Source organism: Miniopterus schreibersii (assembly GCF_964146895.1).
Source record: "Miniopterus schreibersii genome assembly, chromosome: 4".
NCBI lineage: Eukaryota > Metazoa > Chordata > Mammalia > Chiroptera > Miniopteridae > Miniopterus > Miniopterus schreibersii.
In genome coordinates, this window is record NC_138105.1 from 7,814,631 (window position 1) to 7,833,654 (window position 19,024).

The 19,024-nt window shown below is 51.4% G+C and overlaps 1 protein-coding gene and 1 long non-coding RNA gene across 4 annotated transcripts in view; one reads left to right on the forward strand and one right to left on the reverse strand.

Moving 5' to 3' along the window:
- The first annotated feature begins 9,489 nt into the window (after positions 1-9,489).
- On the forward strand, positions 9,490-10,573 carry LOC308556535. 2 transcript variants are annotated; one of them, XR_013998720.1, is made up of 2 exons: positions 9,490-9,562; positions 10,368-10,573. It is a non-coding gene; the product is annotated as an uncharacterized lncRNA (long non-coding RNA). The 2 variants fall into 2 exon arrangements; XR_013998721.1 differs by lacking the exon at positions 9,490-9,562 and adding an exon at positions 9,809-9,898.
- Positions 10,574-10,770: 197 nt separating this feature from the next.
- PRSS12 (serine protease 12) overlaps positions 10,771-19,024 on the reverse strand; it is a 99,375-nt gene continuing 91,121 nt past the window's right edge. For both annotated transcript variants that reach the window (XM_081135387.1, XM_081135386.1), the window contains 2 exons: positions 13,506-13,786; positions 10,771-12,826 (listed from right to left, as the gene is read on the reverse strand). In XM_081135387.1, coding sequence (XP_080991513.1) covers positions 12,519-12,826; positions 13,506-13,786 — 589 coding nt within the window. In that variant the 3' untranslated portion in view covers positions 10,771-12,518. The remainder of the gene's footprint in view (positions 12,827-13,505; positions 13,787-19,024) is intronic.

The window sequence follows — 19,024 nt, forward strand, 5'->3', positions numbered from 1 at the left end:
GACCTCGGTTCCCCTCCCCCTCCTGCGGCGACAGGGGGACCGGGCCTTGCTGACCCTCAGAGCCCCAGTGGGACCTCCCTCAAACGTCCACATCACTAACTCCTGCAGCATATTTGGCTCTGTGCTCAAATGTCATCTTTTTAAAAAGTCCAACCCCAATAACCCGGTATGAAAAGCCCCCTCCCCTCCCCTGCACCCCTGCTTCCCCTGACCCCGATCTATTTTTTTACCATAACACCTATGATCTTGTAACTAACTACATAACTTACTGATTTCATCACACCTGTGGTCTTCTCCTACTCAAATAAGCTTCTCTTCTTAATATAAACTTTGGAATTTTTTTATTTGATTTTTTAAAATCCTTACCCAAGGACATGCTTAGGCAGAGGAAGGGAGAGAGAGAGAAGCATCCATGTGAGAGAAACATCGATCGGCTGCCTCCACCCACTCCTGACAGGGACCAAGCCCCAGCCCCCTGGTCTACGAGGCGACGCCCCAACCAACCCGGCCACGCTGGCTGGGCTAAAATTTGATTTTTTTCTTTTAATTTTAATAGATCATTTTGAAAGTTTTAGGAGAAATAACTGTTTAATTGAATCTATTGGGTGACATAGGTTAATAAAATGATACAGGTTTCATGTGCACAGTCCCACAGCACATCATCTGTACACTGTCTCGTGTTTATCACGCAAGTCAAGTCTCAGATAAGCCTCTTGAACGCAGGAGCACGTGTCTGTTTTCTTTCATTATGTGCCCTCCGCCTAGCCCCTGACACAGAATAGGTGCTCAGTAAATACTTGTTGAATGAATAAATTGATCGAGCAGTACATAACTGGGGAAGAAAAAAGGTAAAGAATAATAGTTTTAACATTGCACATTTCCTACATGTAAGTGTTAGGAAAAGTATAAATTTTTACAAATCAATAAATTTAATTAATAAAGATATATATTTCCCCAATCATGCAAAGACTTACAACTCTATGTCTTTCTTCTAAATAATAAGAAACAAATTCAAACTTTAAATAACAACAAATTCCTAAAAAGAATTAAAATTAGCAAAATAATTTATAAATGTAAGACCAAAAATAAAAATAAAAAACCCACCAAAAAACAAACAAAAAAACCCCACCTAACCTTTATAGACCACTTTCCATGTACCGGGTAGCCTTATAAATTTCCTAACAGCAGCCCCTGGAGGGAGACACGGCCAGCCCCCTCCTACAGATGAAGAAGCAGGTTTGGAAACAGGAGAACTTTCCCCCGGTCCATAGGAAGCACAGGCAAGGACTTGAGAACTGAGCCCAGAGCTGCATTTCTCTTTCGCCTCCTGTGCTTCGTCTTCCTTCTGGTTGAGCGCGGACTCTGGGCCAGTCCCAGGCCTCTCCTTAGGTTAATCACGTTATTTCTCTGGGCTTCAACTTGCTCATCTGTGAAATGGAGACAACAGGAATCCTCACCCAACTGTGGCGAGGGCAAAGTGTGCTCACTAACGAGCAGAAAAGTGCCCTATAAACGTTAGCTAGTGTCGGTATCACACCCTCGAGGTGATCATAACGAGTAACTGTCCTTTTCAGACCCCTTTTGTGTCTGCTCATTTCAAATAATTTCCCTCCTTAGACCTGCTAGGTCATTAGTCCAGTGCCCTAAAGGATGGCGAGTGTCCAAATGTTCTCAGTGCTTTAATCAAACTGACTGGATTTCAGGGATTTCTTTCAGGACTCTCCAGATTTCTAGGACATACTCATTTACATAAATTAGCATACAAATGGAAGGGTTTTAAATCAGAGAAACGCAAAAGCCGTTTCTCTCGTTCTAATTCTATTGGTTTTCTATATGTTTACTTGGATAAAACTAGGAAATAATTACTAAAATATCTTGCATATTAAATTGGAGTATTCTTATATACCACTTGAAGTCTTTTATTTTTGGCTTTAAAATAATGTTACTTCTAGATTCAGCTCAAGCTTAAATTTTTCAGAGAGAGTTATAAGTCCTGTCATTTCTTCGAGGATCAAATAGAAATTGATCGGTACAGTCCTTACTGTCTCATGAATGTAAGCCTCCCAGCCTGAGATTGGAGGCAGTGAAAATCTATTCCAATTATAACTATTGACTAACAGGAGTCAGTTCCAAAGTTTGCCATTAAATTTTCTCTGTGAAATGATTTTCATTATAAAATTTGAAATATATTCTCACAGGAGAAAAACAAAAACTCAATTTAAAACTCTGGCAAAGACAGAGGTAAGATGTGCCCAAGGTGAAAAACCATTTGTCTTTTTTGCTTTAAATATATGAACTTGCAGCTCATTTTTCCTTTTGAACAATGTGTGTAATTTCCCAGAATTTTTTTTTTTTACTTTATCCTACCAGCCTCCCTGCTGGACACTAGCTCACTAGTCGCTGCCCCAGGACAATAGGAAGACACCCTTGTCCTGGGGTAGACTGGGCAGAAATACTGCATTTCCCCAGACTCCATGTGCCTTGATGCACCCACATTAAAAGTATCAACTTAAGCACCTCTCATATCAGGAAATGAGTTAAATGTCTACTTGAATAATTTAGTATTTTAAAAACCTACCCATCAAGTTGGCATATATAAAGGTCTGTGGTATTCCGATTTTATTCTTCGAATCTGCCTCTGGGGAAGGTTGTTCCTTTCTAGATGAATCTCAGGTTTTCAATGTTGACTACAGATATTTATCATATAAAGTGGAGTCCAGGAGGTAGGTTGATACAGCCATTATATATGCATTTTCATGTTACTATCCACACACTCATTTACAAAACGTTCATGCACAATAATGAAGGAGTGTATTTAATTTTAAACCTCAGGGCTTTAAACAGACCTAAGTACTGGGGTAACACCGCCACCTAGTGGCCTCCTGAAATCGGGTACTTCTAATTTTTATTCCGTTGTTTTATATAAACATAAGCTTATCGTTCACTAATATATTTATAATCTTTGTAGATGGTGGATCAGAGGAATTTTGGATCTGAGTATTAGAGTAAATCATAAAACATTTTTAAAATTGATTTTAGAGAGCTGAAGGGCGGGGGGAGAGAGAAACATCGATGGGAGAGAAACATGGATCGATTGCCTCCTGTATGCATCTCGACCTGGGATGGAACCTGCAATCTGGGTATGTGCCCTGGCCAGAAATTGAACCTGTGACCTTTTGGTGCTCCAACCAACTAAGCCACAGTGGACATGGCAAATCATAAAACATTATAGGGGAAAATAAAGAAACACAGGTAAAGAGAATTTTAGCAAATGATCATTAAATTTTCAAATTATTTTAATGTCTAGCCCTGGCCAGTGTGGCTCAGCGGTTAGAGCATTGGCCCGAGCATGAAAGGGTCTTGGGATTGATTCCCAGTCAAGGGCATGTACCTGGGCTTTGGGTTTGCTCCCTGCGCCTGGTCAGGGCACATGCAGGAGGCAACCAGTCAGTGTGTCTCTCACATCAATGTTTTTCTCTCTCTTCCCCTCCCTCCCAGTCCACTCGCACCATCTCCTAACTCTACCTTCTCCTCTCTTCTCAAATATCCAGCACTCCTTCCTCACCCTCACTCTCGGTTGATGAATTTACTTTCTATTGCTCTGGGCTGGGGGTGGGGGGATCAATAGAAGAAAACAGTGAAAAGTTCAGGATGTCCTCACCTGCCAGCCTCTAGACCTGTCTCCTGCTACTTCTACAGGTGAACTGCTGAACCTCTCAGGCCAGCTCCTACTTTGTACACAAGATCCCACCTCACAACCAAGCACCTCACCAATGTTCGAGCATCATCAATTTCTCCATTTCCGCTGGATTTTTCCCAGCAGAATACAACATGCTTTACATTCTCCCACGCGCAGAAATAATCCACTCTTGGTCTCACCCCCCTTCGGATACCGCCCATTTCTCATCCTCTTCAGAGCATAACTCCTCAAGTGAGTTATCCAAATCCAGGATTTCCAATTCTCCTCCTCGAAGTCTCTCTGAAACTGTCCTTAACAGGGTCCCAGATGCTCTCCATCGCTGAACCCACGGTCACTCACGGTCACAACCCCAGCCTCTCACTTGTACTATGAACAGTGGTCACTCCCTCTTGACTCCCGGGACACACTCCATTGCTTCCCTCCGGCCTCACCTAACCTCACGCTGTTTTTCCTGGTAGATAAGTGTCACGCGCCTGAGTGCTCGGGTTTGGCCCTGTTTTCTGTCTATATGGGTCCCTTGGCAGGAGCAGGCAACGTTATGGCTTGAGTGCCAGTTTGACAGCTGCCACACGTGTTTCTCCAGCCTAGACCCGTCCCTAGGACCCCACACTCATACTGAATTCACAGTTTAGCAATTCTATCTGGACGTCTAACAAGTGTCTCAAACACTGTGAACAGCGCTGTGCTCCTGACCTCCGGCCCCCAACCTGCTGCTCCTACACTCATCCTGTCTCAGCAAATAACCAAAGACCTTGGGGTCATTTCCCCATATCCTGTGTCCCTCTGTTATGTCCTATAGCCAATCCGCCATCAAATACAGTCTGCTCCACACAAAAACATATCCAGAATTGAACATTTATTTCCTCCACAGGTCCCAATAAGCCAGCCCCATTCTCTTACCTGTGTCCTTGCACTAACCCTAACCCACCACTCTCCAGGTCTCCTCTCTGCAGAGCTTTGAAAGTCAGATCTTGTCACTCCTCTACTCAAAACTCTCCAGTGGCTGCAGAGCTTACTCCTAAAACCCCTAAAAACTGCACAACCACCAAAAGGCCCTAAGTAGCCTATTTCCTTTCTAGCTTCACTTCCTACTCGCTTACCTCACTCCAGCCAAACTCGTCCCATGCTTGTTCCTTGAATGTGGCCAGTACATGAGTTACCGATGCCGAGTAACAAATTATCCTGGAATTTACTGATTTTAACAATATTGTCTCACACACTCTCTGCAGCTCACATCCAGGTGTGGCCGAGCTGGGCTCTCTGGTGCAGGGCCTCCCACAGGCTGCCATCAACAGGGGGGCTTGGTCCTCTCAGGCCCCACTCCAAGCTCACTGCCTCGCCGCTGGCAGGACTCAGTTCCTCCTGGGCTGCTGGGCTGAAGGCCACAGCCCCAGAGGCCTCTCCTGTAGAGCAACTTGCTTCACCAAAGCAAGCGATTTGAAAAGGCAAGGTGGTCGCAGACACAAGGCAGAGCCCTTTGCAGTGTCATCTCAGGGTGACAGCACATCATTCTGCCACTCAAGGGAGGGGGCAGGGGATGGGGACCACGGGGAGCTGGAAAACGCTGTCTAGCGCAGCAGGTGAGGGGCCCCTTGGGATGCAGGGTGCTTAGAATATTCTCCTTCCAGGTATCAGCATATTTCACCCTCACCTCTCACCTTCTCCAAGTCTTTGACCTAATGGCACCTTCTCACCGAGCCCTTCCTTGAACACTTAAAATTTCAATTCCTAGCCCCAAATACTTCCAGTCCCCTTCCTCGCGTTTTTTCTCCATAGCACTTGATGACCACACCACGCAATTTATTTACGGCGGCTGACCTGTATTGTGACAACTTCCTGAGCTAGGGCTACGGTTCCATCCTGTTCCCTGAACAGCGGCAGGTTAGCTTGGGCCAGAGCCACGCTCACGAGATGGGTGAGGGGTGCGGAGCGGCAGACTCTTCACCTCCGAGGTCAGACGGGGCACGGGGGAGGCTGCAGACCTGGCACGCGGCTCCTGTGCGCCACCCCGTGGGTGCGGGGCCCCTGCCGGGCCGGCGCCTTCTTCAGCTCCTGCCACTCTCCCCGGTTCGGTGATGGGACCAGCTCCTCCTCCGGGCCCGGAGATCAATGCAGGTTCCAGGCCATTCTCTCGGATTCGGGTTCATCTGCTTCAGTTCATGTATCAAATGCAGAATTGAAATGCTGTCCAGCCTTCATTTGATCAGTTCTAACAGCTTTACCTTGCACGCTACATTTAAAATCCTTAAGCCAGCGTTTATTTACAATCAATATTTAATTCTTCTATTTATTATTCCACATTATCTCTCCTGTGTATTCTAAGTCTCAAAGATTTAGCTTCACAGTGGACAAATTCATTAGGTTTGATCTCAAATGCCCACAAATTTATGGCCATCTTAGCCACAAATTTCACATTAAGAGTAGACAGAAACCGTCACTAAAGCATTGCTTATAATGAAAATATAACAGATTGGAAAGTTATGAATGCTTTTTATTAGGCTTTAAAATAGTTTTATGTTTACAGAAAAGTTGCAAAGTAAGCTCTCAGATGGAGACAGATTGGTGGGGGGGCGGGGGAACAGGAGTCAAAATGTCCAAACTTCCAGTTACAAGTCAGTCACGGGTATGTGATGTGCAGCATGGAAACTATAGTAAATAATAGTGTATATTGTATATTTGAGATCTTAAAAATATTCTTAAAAATGTCAATGCAAAAAACACTCAAACCTGTGAAGAATTTTTGTGAGTTTATTTGAGTCAAACTGGGAAGCAGAATTACTGGGAAGCAGAATCTCAAAGGAGTGAGCTAATGCGACTGACATAGTGCTCCGGCGAATGGCAGTTTTACACCTTGTTTTATACATTACAGTCAAAAGGGGAGATGTGCCCGGCTGGGCATGGCTCAGCGGTTGAGCGTAGACCTAGGATCCAGGCGATAGGGGTTCGATTCCCGGTCGGGGCACATGCCCGGGCTGTGGGCTCGATCAATGACTCTCTCATCATTGATGTTTCTGTCTCTCTCTCCCTCTCCTTTCCTTTCTCTGAAATCAATAAAGATATATTTAAAAAAAATAAAGAGATGTGTGTTACCTGAAATCCACTGGTGATAGATTAGGGAGTCAGGGAAACCTCTGGGGTTGGATAAAAAGTAAAATGATAGACACACACTTCTTTTATCCTGGGTGCAGGATAGTTAACAGCCAACAATTAACATGGTAACAATGACAATGACGGGATTTGTGGCCTCAGCTCTGTGCTTTGAGGGGTCAGGAAAAGGGAAATTACTTTGTTTTTGCAAAGGCATGTTAATCAGGTATGTTCTCCTAGATGCAAAGGCAGTCCTTTGTTAGGGGGAAAAATGCCCTAGGACGCGACTATGCACCAGAAACTGATTTTAGTTAAAAATGTTTTCATTTCAGGCCATCCTTTGGGGTTACTTTAGGTCCCTCAAGGCCCCCACGCAGGCCTCCCCTGAGCTTGTCAGGTTAGCATTTGGCCACTTTTTGTCCACAGAAGAAAAAAAAATTGTAACTGTGTGGAACTGAGTTTAACAAGAGTTAGTGTGGTGATCATTTCACAATATGTAAAATATCAATCATGTTGTACACCTGAACCTAATATGACATCGTATGTCAAGGACACCTCAATTTTAAAAAAGAAAACAGGTGGGAGGTGATTCAGGATGCGAAGAGCACACAGAACTCGGGCTGTCTCGCTCTCACTGGGCGATGTTTTGGCCGGTAACCCAAATGCAAGCATCCGTCTTAAACTCTCGGGTTGCTCAGTACGTTGGTGTCACCGGCAGGCTCTGTGTCCGACCCACCTCAATCCGCCTGCTGACCTCCTGACCCAGAACCCCAGGCTGGCTCTGGAGAGGCCTCTAAGGAATCGGGTCGCATGAGGTTGGGGGCGGCCCTATGCCCAGGTGGCTGCTGTCCTTACAGAGCGCGCTGAGCCCCGGAGAAGGCCCAGACGCAGGGGAGGGGCGCCCTCTGCAGGCCAGAGAGAGGAAGGGACGCTGGGGGCGCTGGGGGCGCTGGGGACCCTGGGGGCGCTGGGGGCGCTGGGGGCGCTGGGGACCCTGGGGGCGCTGGGGGCGCTGGGGGCGCTGGGGGCGCTGAGGACACTGGGGGCGCTGGGGGCGCTGGGGGCGCTGGGGACCCTGGGGGCGCTGGGGGCGCTGGGGGCGCTGGGGACCCTGGGGGCGCTGGGGGCGCTGGGGGCGCTGGGGACCCTGGGGGCGCTGGGGGCGCTGGGGACCCTGGGGGCGCTGAGGACACTGGGGGCGCTGGGGACGCTGGGGGCGCTGGGGACCCTGGGGGCGCTGGGGGCGCTGGGGGCGCTGGGGGCGCTGGGGACCCTGGGGGCGCTGAGGACGCTGGGGGCGCTGGGGACGCTGGGGGCGCTGGGGACCCTGGGGGCGCTGGGGGCGCTGGGGGCGCTGGGGGCGCTGGGGGCGCTGGGGGCGCTGGGGACCCTGGGGGCGCTGGGGGCGCTGGGGACCCTGGGGGCGCTGGGGGCGCTGGGGACCCTGGGGGCGCTGGGGGCGCTGGGGACCCTGGGGGCGCTGGGGGCCCTGGGGGCGCTGGGGGCGCTGGGGACCCTGGGGGCGCTGGGGGCGCTGGGGACCCTGGGGGCGCTGGGGGCGCTGGGGGCGCTGAGGACACTGGGGGCGCTGGGGACGCTGGGGGCGCTGGGGACCCTGGGGGCGCTGGGGACGCTGGGGGCGCTAGGGACCCTGGGGGCGCTGGGGGCGCTGGGGACCCTGGGGGCGCTGGGGACCCTGGGCGCAGGGTGTCCCCGGTGAGCAGCCGCACTCCTGCAGGCAGGCCCAGCCCCGCGTTTGGAGGACGGCGCCCGGGGAATGACAGGTGGGAGCACCGAGGCCCGGGCTCGCTCAGACCCGTGAACTCCTGTGAGCTTATTTCAGCCAAACCCTGGGGCAGCTGCGGGAAGCCAGAGCCTCAGGGGGCTGAGAGCGCCGGAGGGGGCCGGTGGCACCGCGCTCTACACGGTACAAAGGGGGAGACGGGGTCACACGGAACCCAGGGTGATGGGCCAGGGAGGCGGGAGGGAGCAAAGGGGGAGCCCCGGGGCTGGAGCGGCAGCGAGCCCCAGGCGGGCGCGGGCGCGGCAGCAGTAACAGGAGACCCCCGGTCCCCGCCAGGCGCGGAGGGCCCAGAGAGGGGGCGCTGCTCTGCAGAGGGGCTCTCTCAGGGGCGGGAGCCGACCCACAGGGGGAGGTGGGCAGGAACCCTCGTCAAGGGCAAACACCGCCCGCGCGTCCCCGGGGCCCGGCCTCTGCGCCCCAACCTGCGCCGACGCCGCGCTCAGGGCCGCGCCAGCCCGCGGGCCCCGGGCCGTGCCCGTGCGGCGCCCGCACTGCGGGGGGAGCCCCCCACGCCGGGCCCACAGGGACGCGGCTGCCCGTGGACCGAGCCCGTGCCCGTGCGGCGCCCGCACTGCGGGGGGAGGCCTCCACGCCCGGCCCACAGGGACGCGGCTGCCCGTCCCGCGTGGCCTCACCGCCCGAAGGCGAGCTCGCGAACCGCCCCACCCGCGTTCCTACGAAACCCCCCGAAGCACGGGGAGCCGCCGGCCCACACCGGAGCGTGGGGGCTTCCGGATCTCGCGGGAGCTCTCGGGCTCCCCACACGCCCCGCAACCCGCTCGGGAGCCACCAGAGCCGCCCAGCGGCGGGGCGGCCCCGGGAGGCGGGGAAAAGCCGGCAGCCGCCGGAAGGAGGGAGGGGGCGGGGCGGAGGGAGCGGCACGCAGGCCCCGCCCCCGGGATGGCGTCATCGGCCCTATAAGAGCGCGGGCGCAGGCGCGCGCGGCCTTTCGCGTCGGAGCAGCGTCGCGTGTGAGTGTCTGTGGGCGGCCGGGGTTCGCGCGCTGACGTGATTGGGACGGAGCCCTGGGGCCTCGTCGGAGTGCGGCGGCCTCGAGGGTCGTGCGGGGGCTGAGCGCGGGCGCCCCGCGGCGCCGGGGGATGGGGGCCTGAGCGCTCTCGGGGTTCCGTAGGCCGCGCGGCCGCCACGTGCCACCCTGGGCGCCGAGCCGGGGGAGGCCCGGGGCCGGGGGAGGCCGGAGCCGGGGGGGGGGGCCCGGAGCCGGGGGAGGCCCCGAGCGCCCCGCGCCCACCCCGCCGCTGCCGAGCGGGAGGCCCGTGGCCGGCGGCCGGCCGGGCGCGCCCGTGGTGAGTAGCGTCCGCTTGCGCGCGTGGGCCCGCGACCCCGCGTCTCCATGTGTCTTTGGGACCTGTCGGCTGTGGCAGTCTCCCTTCCTAGCCATGGAAGAGCATTTTCTTGTTTATTGGCAAAGCTGTCACCATTTAATTGGTATCAGATTCTGACTTGCACAAGTAACATTCTTCGCTTCTAAAGCCCGGGGGGTGCTGGGTTATTGCGCAAAGATCTGTTTTTCAAATGTTTCCGCGAAGTTGAATTAATTGTTCCAGTGGGTGAGGAGGTACGTTCCTTTTTATTCGTATTTTCGAGTTACTCTTACGGCATAGGGATTAGGCGGCCAAAATTGGCCCCTTTTGCCGGCATTTCTTAATTGGAAAGAATCAGCCGACCGAATAGGAAGTGGCTGGAATGCCTGCTCAGTCTCAGCTCTGAGTCAAGCACACGGGTCAGGTCTGTAAGGCTGCGCTTCTCTTGCAGGCGCAGGAAGCCCGGCGACACTGAGCCAGCTCCCTGCCGGGCGCGGGACGCGGCGCGACTTCAAATCCCAACAGCTCCAGGATGGAGGGGTGAAGAATGTTCCGGGAATTATCGAGGCGGTATTTTCGGTATAGGCCTGATTTTTCTTTTTCTTGAGAATGGGTGCTTCCTTGTTATAACTAAATAAAACGCTTGGTTCTTCTGAATATTTGGTGTTTCCTGACTGGTTCGTGAGTGGGAAGGTGGTTGTAGATGCTCAGGAGAGCGGGTGGAGGGGGCATGAGGGAGTGTTCGAGGGACTGCAGGGTTTGGGGGAAACATACATGAAAATGAGGTGACCCCTAGGGGAGAGAGGAGTCACCTGCACCACACAGAAGATTAGATTAGGCAGCTACACAAGATGAAAGGCTATGCACTTTATTTTCATAAACGTGCACTCACCATTTGTATCTTACAAAAGTCACACACTTAACAAATTAGCTAGAAGAAAGGCATATTTCATGAATCAAAAAGTTGAGGAAATTGTATGCCACCTGTTAAAATTTTACTGTGAATGTTGCTTGCACCAGGTTGTGAGAAAGTTCCGGGAAAGATAAATTTTCTCACCTGTAGGGCACTGACTAGCTCATCGCTAGATGGAAATTATTATAAAGTTTATCAAAATCATGAGCTTTTAGAAAAGTTGTGATTCTACCTGACTAGCACTGCAATTCTGCAAAGTGAACTATACAGCAAAGCACCATTTGGTTAGCACCACTTTTTTACAAAGCTGGGGATTTACAAAACACAATTTGATAGAGAAGGGAAACGGGAGAAGTCCCTCCTTAAAAGGATTATACTTAATCACTCTTAGCCCTAAAATTCGCACTGGCCTCTTTTCAAACGTTTTTATGCATCTGTCCTTGGATATAGAACTGAGCTACCTGGGATTTGGAGGACTCATGTCTGAACAGAATCAAGTATCCTGAGGGGCGTGCCTTTTATATTTGGGCAGAGACTTGGCACTGCCACCAAGAATACTGTGAGGGCACAGTAAGCAGCTATTCCTTACCCCTTTAGGAAATATCCAGAGAAAAAGGTTCCTTTTAGGCAGGAGAACCATGAGGGGGCAAAACACTGTTAGTATTGGGCCCCCTGTCTTGGGAGTTTGGATTCAAGTCCTTTTACCAGCTCTCACCTTGACCTCCAGGCCTGTTACCTTGCCTGTAACCTTAGCGGTGCCTGAGCACACCACCAGTGTACCAGTTAAACCCCATGAAACAGTTACTTTGGAGTTTTTCTCCACTGTGGGCAGGGAAAGCAGTTTTAGTGTATTAAATGGCACCATCAGGCTGGTCTTAGGATATATCTACAGGTTTAAGTCAATTACCATAAAGTTTCAAAGATGGCTCTCAGGTCATGGTGAAGAAAAAAGTAACCAGAGTAGATAACAAATAGGGTGGATAAATTAGGTTGTGTGTCCAACAACCTGAAGACAGTATTGTGTTCCCAGGAAGTCTTCCGTGCTTTTCCAGCAGCACACGGCAGGTAGAATGTTTTCCTGTGATTGCCACAGTGCCTGGTACAAAGGCTTAATTCAGGAACTTTCTGTGACAGTGAAACTACCCCAGTCTGGGTAGTCAGTAGAATTCCTTCACCTCTAGGCCTTGATTTCCTCACCTGACAAAGGTTACAGAGATCAGATGCATGACTGGTCAGCTTTTGGAAAAAGAAACTGAGTTTAAACCTATGTAGACAGAAAACAATGCCACTCATTCTGAGTGTAGTAATGAGTATTTTTTGTGTCAAATATGGCCATATGTCATTCATTCCGTTATAAGGAGTTCTCCAAATGTAAAAACTGTCACTGCATGTTCAACATATACAATAATCTCTGGAAAATCTGAGAAATAAGTTCAAATGGGAATAAATTTAGTCTCCAGTGAAACCAACGTGGTGGGGCAACTGCTAATTAAGGAAAACCAGGACCACATGGAGGTTTCTAACAAGTTCACATCACAACTCCCAGGCAGCAGAGGGGTGCGTGGTTTTTATCACAACAGCACAGCTGGACCTCGGTCCCCGTTAGCTGACATCTGGTTGAAGACTAAGGTGGCGGCTGAACGTTTCCAGCAGATTCTTCAAAGACTGTTTTCTCGAGGTTCCCATGAATTACAGTTTGGTGACACTTTTTATCCAAGGTACAAAGGCTGAAACTTTGGTATAAACACCAGGCGAATCCTTGGCTCCACAGCCATAGCCCCAGGAGGTCACCCCATACACCACCCAGCTGGCCCCTGGGCGCTCACACACGAGGGGTCCCCCACTGTCTCCCTGGCAGCTGTCCACGCTGCTGCGCTCATGGAGATTTCCAGCACAGAGCATCCTTCCCGTAAAGCGGCCCTTATAGCGCTCTTCACACAGCCTCTTGGGCAGTAAGGGGATGGCTGCTTGCTGTAGAGTTCTGGAATAGGCTCGTCCTGTGCAAACCAAAGAATCTGGGTTAGCCCGCTTCTAGCTAAAGGTCCTACAGAAAAGAGCTACATTCACCAGTTTCATGAACGCTGAATCGTCTTTCAAATGAAAGGCGCACTGACATCTGCAGTTGAAGTGGTACACGATGCCATCGCCTGCCTTTTGTCATGCTTGCACTCAGCACCCTCTTACCCTTCGCTAACCTGCCTCAACACTGAAAGTTTTGAAGAGTAACAGGAATGTCGATGGACTTGCTACAGAGACAGGTAACTAAAGAAAACCCAGGTGCAGGGGTCAGCGTCTGAACTCTGCATTAAACAGCTGAGGGTGTACTCATGCCGGTTTGGTATTAGCACGTCCACTCCTCTAAGATCCATCTGCCTCACTGACTTGAGAATTAGTTACAAATGACAATTATCTATACGCACAGAAGGTGACAATAACCATCCTAAGCACAAACAGTATCCTCATAAAGATGATTCAGAAACAAGACACTCCTATGTATGACAAGCTTCAGTTCAACACCCCCAACCCCCAGGATATGAATCCAAATTCCTGACCACATTTAGCAGAACTTCCAAACAACTCACCTGAATCTGCTAAGACTTTACAACCAACTCTACGTACACCCGTTGCATGGCCCAGACCCAAGGAGGAGCGGATCTCCTGTGGCATTTCCATTACCTGTGTCTCCCCATCCTGTGATGTAACAGTTGGTGGCTGTCTTCTGTGGCCTCTCTCTCCAGAGTGGCAGGCAGGCCGGCAGGACATGGCTGCTGAACCTGGCGCACTGCTCATCAGGTCCTTGCAACCTAACCAGGGCGATGTCATAGTCACTGCTGTCTGGCCGGTACCCCCGGTGAACGACAATCTGTTGAACTCCGATTTCTTCTTCAAACTCCTCAGGCACCAGCGTGTGATAATCCCCAACCCGGACAGCGTAGTTCTTCGTGCTGTTCCCATACCTGGAGGTGGACAGCTCGTCAGAGGCGTTTCAAAGGCTGAAAGCTGGCCATCGCCCAAGCGAAGGCTCCTGGAGACACCAGAAGCCCGTTTGCCCCTCTGTCAGCCCCTCCCGAAATTCCCCTTCTTTCCATTCCTCCCCCAGCACTTTGCCCTGGAAAGCAGTCACCCTTCAACCCCACGGGACTTCGCTCCTTGGACCCCACTAGCTTTTCCAGTTCAGCTCATGACCTCCCCCGCCCAGGCTGCATCCCACAGTCCCTGTGCAGACACTTTCAGCCCTTCTGTCTTTCTACCTGCCAAGCTCTGGCTCTGGCTTCGTCAGCTCCACCTGCTAGACTGCTGAAAGGGGAAAATGACCTTTGATAGTTCTTATCTTAATTTTTTCCCCAAAACATGAAAGTCTTCCACTGGAAACCAAACCTGTACCTGAATGTGAATATAGAGAAGCTGGTATTTTCTAGTGACTGCCTATCTATAGAGCGTAACCTCCCATTTACCCCCATGTACTCCTGGAAGTTAGACGCTGCTCGAACATTCTAACAGCCCTCCACAGGGCTCTGCCGCCTCTGCCCTGTGTGAGGCAGTTTAACCATCCAGCTCAAACACTGGAGGATGCCACAGAGATGATTTAGCTTACGCAGCCGCCTACTGTAGACCTATACTGCCAGTAATTTCCTGTGCCTCCTGGAGGGCCTCCATCTCCAAGCTTAAATCACCACTGCCTCTCACTCGCGGGCCTTTTACATGCTGCACCTAGAGAACGTCGCCTTGTGGGCTCCACTTCAAAATCAAAGTAACATTTAGGATTGTGTCACATCCTGAAACTGTAAGAAGTGATAGTCATGGGCAATAATCAGATGTTTAGATAATTCTCATATACTTTCTGTATACTGATATTACAAAGATTCCATATGCCTAATTAATGGACTCTAGTTTCAAAGTAAAACCGCAAGTGATTTATTACTTTTCTAATAAGAATAATTGTGAGAGCACCCTTGAAAGTGCTGCTGAAATGTTTCATGTATCTTTGAAATAAAATTTTTTATATGTTTTTATTGAATTTTAGAGAGAGAGGGGAAGGGAAAGGGAAAGAGAGGAACATTGATTGGCTGCCTCCTGCATGCCCCCTACTGGGGTTTGAGCCCAAAACCTGGGCACGTGCCCTCACTGGGAATCAAACTGGTGACCTCTCAGCGCATAGGATGATCCTCAACCAACTGAGCCACACCAGCCAGGACGAGAATCGAATTTTTAAAATTATCTTGAACTTCACTGTCTAATACAGTAGCCAGTAGCCACATGTGTCTGTGGAAGAACTTGAGATGTGTTTCGTCTGAATGGAAATGTGCCTAAAGTATAAGAGGCTCAAGATTTTGAATACTTAGTATGAAAAAAGGATGGTATACATAATGTCTCTATAGATAATTAATAAGAAAATTAAATATCTCAATTTTTATATTATATTTTACAATACCACTCTTCCCTCCCCTCATCCTCATATGGCAAAAACTGATTTTATCTTTCCAAGTCTCAATTCCAGAATACCTGAGGAAGGGCTTCTTGCCCTGCCCGACACTGGCCCATCCTTTGAACACTCTCAGCAGCAGCATTATAGCATTTGTGACAGTTTCTAGGACTTGCTAAGTGGTTAGAGGCGGCTCAGTTTAAGGGCCATGTCTTGTTCACCTTCTGTGACAATCACTTCAGGGAAAGAGCAGGCTGAGGTCGCTGGTGTGACTGTGGACTTGGGAAGCACTAGCTACGGTTCCAGGCTGCTCAAGAAAAAAGAAGAACCCCTCTTTCTAGATGACCTTTTGTTATTTTGCTAGACTTTATTATATTAAAATATGTTTCTAAAATAAACATTTCAGGTTTTGGCTGACATGCCATTTAGTTGTTTGCTTTGCTGAAATGCCTTAGATTCCCCCTCAAATAAAACTTGGTGAAATTCTCAGACAAGCTTGAGCAGGAGAACACAGCAGCTTAGTAAACCCAGCACCCAATTCCTCTGAGAGCCTACAGTTAAAAAACAGCAACAACAAATTACTAGAATTAAAAATAGCAGTTAATGCAGGTTGCAGGGTCATTTCTCTGTGTTGTCTACGTATCCATCTCTTCAAAAAGACAGCATTTGAGCCCTGGCTGGGTGGGTCAGTTAGTTGGAGCAGCGTCCGGTGCATGAAAACGTGGCGGGTGTGATTCCCAGTCCAGGCACATACCCAGGTTGTGGGTTTATCTCTTGTGGGGTGCATACAGGAGGCAGCCGATGGATGTTTTTCTCTCACATCTATGTTTCTTTCTCTTTCTCTCTCTCCCTCTCTCTCCCCCCTCCTCTAAAATCACTAATAGCCCAGCCAGGCGTGGCTCAGCGGTTGAGCGTCAACCTAGGATCCAGGCGATCGGGGTTCGATTCCCGGTCAGGGCACATGCCCGGGTTGTGGGCTGCAGCCGATCAATGACTCTCTCACCACTGATGTTTCTGTCTCTCTCTCTCCCTCTCCTTTCCTCTCTCTGAAATCAATAAAGATATATTTAAAAAAATAAAATAAAAGCAGTAATAAAAAAATTAAAAAAAGCCTGTGCATGTCTGCTGCTCTGTGGTCTGGGTGAGAGAAGGGCCTGTGGTGAGCCTCACCCAGCCCGTCGTGTGTGCAGAAGCTGGCCTGACCCACGGTAGTGCATCCATTGCGCCAAAGACCGTGTTCTTAAGAACTCTGCCACAGACTAAGTCATGATGGAACATATGCGAACCACTGACACACGGGGTCTCCAAAAGCAGGTCCTATAACCTGAGGCTCATCTCTCTATACAGAGATCTAAACGTTTCTGAATCACAGAGCCACTCTCTCTGACAATTCCCAGCTGCTACGGTGCTTCTAGGCAAAAAGTCAAAAAGATAAAATCAGGAAAACCTATATTCTTATGAAGTCAAATATGCAGTAGAATTTCAGAAATAAGAGGTGTTTGGGGACCATTCTTTCCTCCAAAATGGTGTCTGCTATCAGACTAAGTGACTCAAGGAGATAGTTTAACACTCAGGAATTTCCTCTCACTTGTACTAGTGCCCTACCAGAGAGGGGTCCTTTCAGGATGCTTGTAGTTGTGACTTAGGGCAGAAAACAGCAAAAACAAGCAATTTATGTTGTGCAAGATTCATAGGGCAACTATGAAAACACTTTATCCATGTTTCCATGTGAAGGGACATTGGGTTCCAGAGTCTCTGCTGCATCAGCCCAGGGGGAATGTGCAGGGTGCGGGAGGCCTGACGCGTGATGGTCCAGCTGCCTCGGCACCCTTGCCACGTTTGCCCACAAGCCGGTCCGGGCACCTCCCATCTGTGAAAACTGAGTGAGGAGCTGCATCGCCAGGAACTCTGCCAGCCCTCCCGCAAATGGCCTCGGCATCCAAAGAGACCGCCAGGATGGAACCAGCGGGCGGGGTGTGGCTGTGAGCGACTGCATGCCGGCTCATGCTCCCAGGCCCTCCACTACTTTGACAGGAGATCATGAGAACAGTGATGGCTCCACAGCAGCACAAATAAACATACACAGCTCTTATCCGATGACAAACACACATGGAGGCACATACAGTTCCTGCCTTATGTTCAGAAATGGGTGCTCGAGAGCACTGGACAGGACCATCACCGCAGGAGCACACAGGAGAGCAGGGGACTAGACCCCTGCAGGACACAGAGGAGAGCATGGCCTAGACCCCTGCAGGACACAGAGGAGAGCATGGCCTAGACCCCTGCAGGACACAGAGGAGAGCGTGGCCTAGACCCCTGCAGGACACAGAGGAGAGCGTGGCCTAGACCCCTGCAGGACACAGAGGAGAGCGTGGCCTAGACCCCTGCAGGACACAGAGGAGAGCGTGGCCTAGACCCCTGCAGGACACAGAGGAGAGCAGGGCCTAGACCCCTGCAGGACACAGAGGAGAGCAGGGCCTAGACCCCTGCAGGACACAGAGGAGAGCGTGGCCTAGACCCCTGCAGGACACAGAGGAGAGCGTGGCCTAGACCCCTGCAGGACACAGAGGAGAGCATGGCCTAGACCCCTGCAGGACACAGAGGAGAGCATGGCCTAGACCCCTGCAGGACACACAGGAGAGTGTGGCCTAGACCCCTGCAGGATACACAGGAGCACTGGCCTAGACCCCTGCAGGACACAGAGGAGAGCAGGGCCTAGACCCCTGCAGGACACACAGGAGAGTGTGGCCTAGACCCCTGCAGGACACACAGGAGAGCAGGGCCTAGACCCCTGCAGGACACACAGGAGAGCAGGGCCTAGACCCCTGCAGGACACAGAGGAGAGCGTGGCCTAGACCCCTGCAGGACACAGAGGAGAGCGTGGCCTAGACCCCTGCAGGACACACAGGAGAGCAGGGCCTAGACCCCTGCAGGACACAGAGGAGAGCGTGGCCTAGACCCCTGCAGGACACAGAGGAGAGCATGGCCTAGACCCCTGCAGGACACAGAGGAGAGCGTGGCCTAGACCCCTGCAGGACACAGAGGAGAGCAGGGCCTAGACCCCTGCAGGACACAGAGGAGAGCGTGGCCTAGACCCCTGCAGGACACAGAGGAGAGCAGGGCCTAGACCCCTGCAGGACACAGAGGAGAGCATGGCCTAGACCCCTGCAGGACACAGAGGAGAGCAGGGCCTAGACCCCTGCAGGACACAGAGGAGAGCATGGCCTAGACCCCTGCAGGACACAGAGGAGAGCATGGCCTAGACCCCTGCAGGACACAGAGGAGAGTGTGGCCTAGACCCCTGCAGGACACAGAGGAGAGCATGGCCTAGACCCCTGCAGGACACAGAGGAGAGCATGGCCTAGACCCCTGCAGGACACACAGGAGAGTGTGGCCTAGACCCCTGCAGGATACACAGGAGCACTGGCCTAGACCCCTGCAGGACACAGAGGAGAGCAGGGCCTAGACCCCTGCAGGACACAGAGGAGAGTGTGGCCTAGACCCCTGCAGGACACACAGGAGAGCAGGGCCTAGACCCCTGCAGGACACACAGGAGAGCAGGGCCTAGACCCCTGCAGGACACAGAGGAGAGCGTGGCCTAGACCCCTGCAGGACACAGAGGAGAGCGTGGCCTAGACCCCTGCAGGACACACAGGAGAGCAGGGCCTAGACCCCTGCAGGACACACAGAAGAGCAGGGCCTAGATCACAGCTGCAGGAGGGAAGAGAAGGCAGGTGAGTGAAGACCCCCACCCACGAGGAGTGAGGACCTG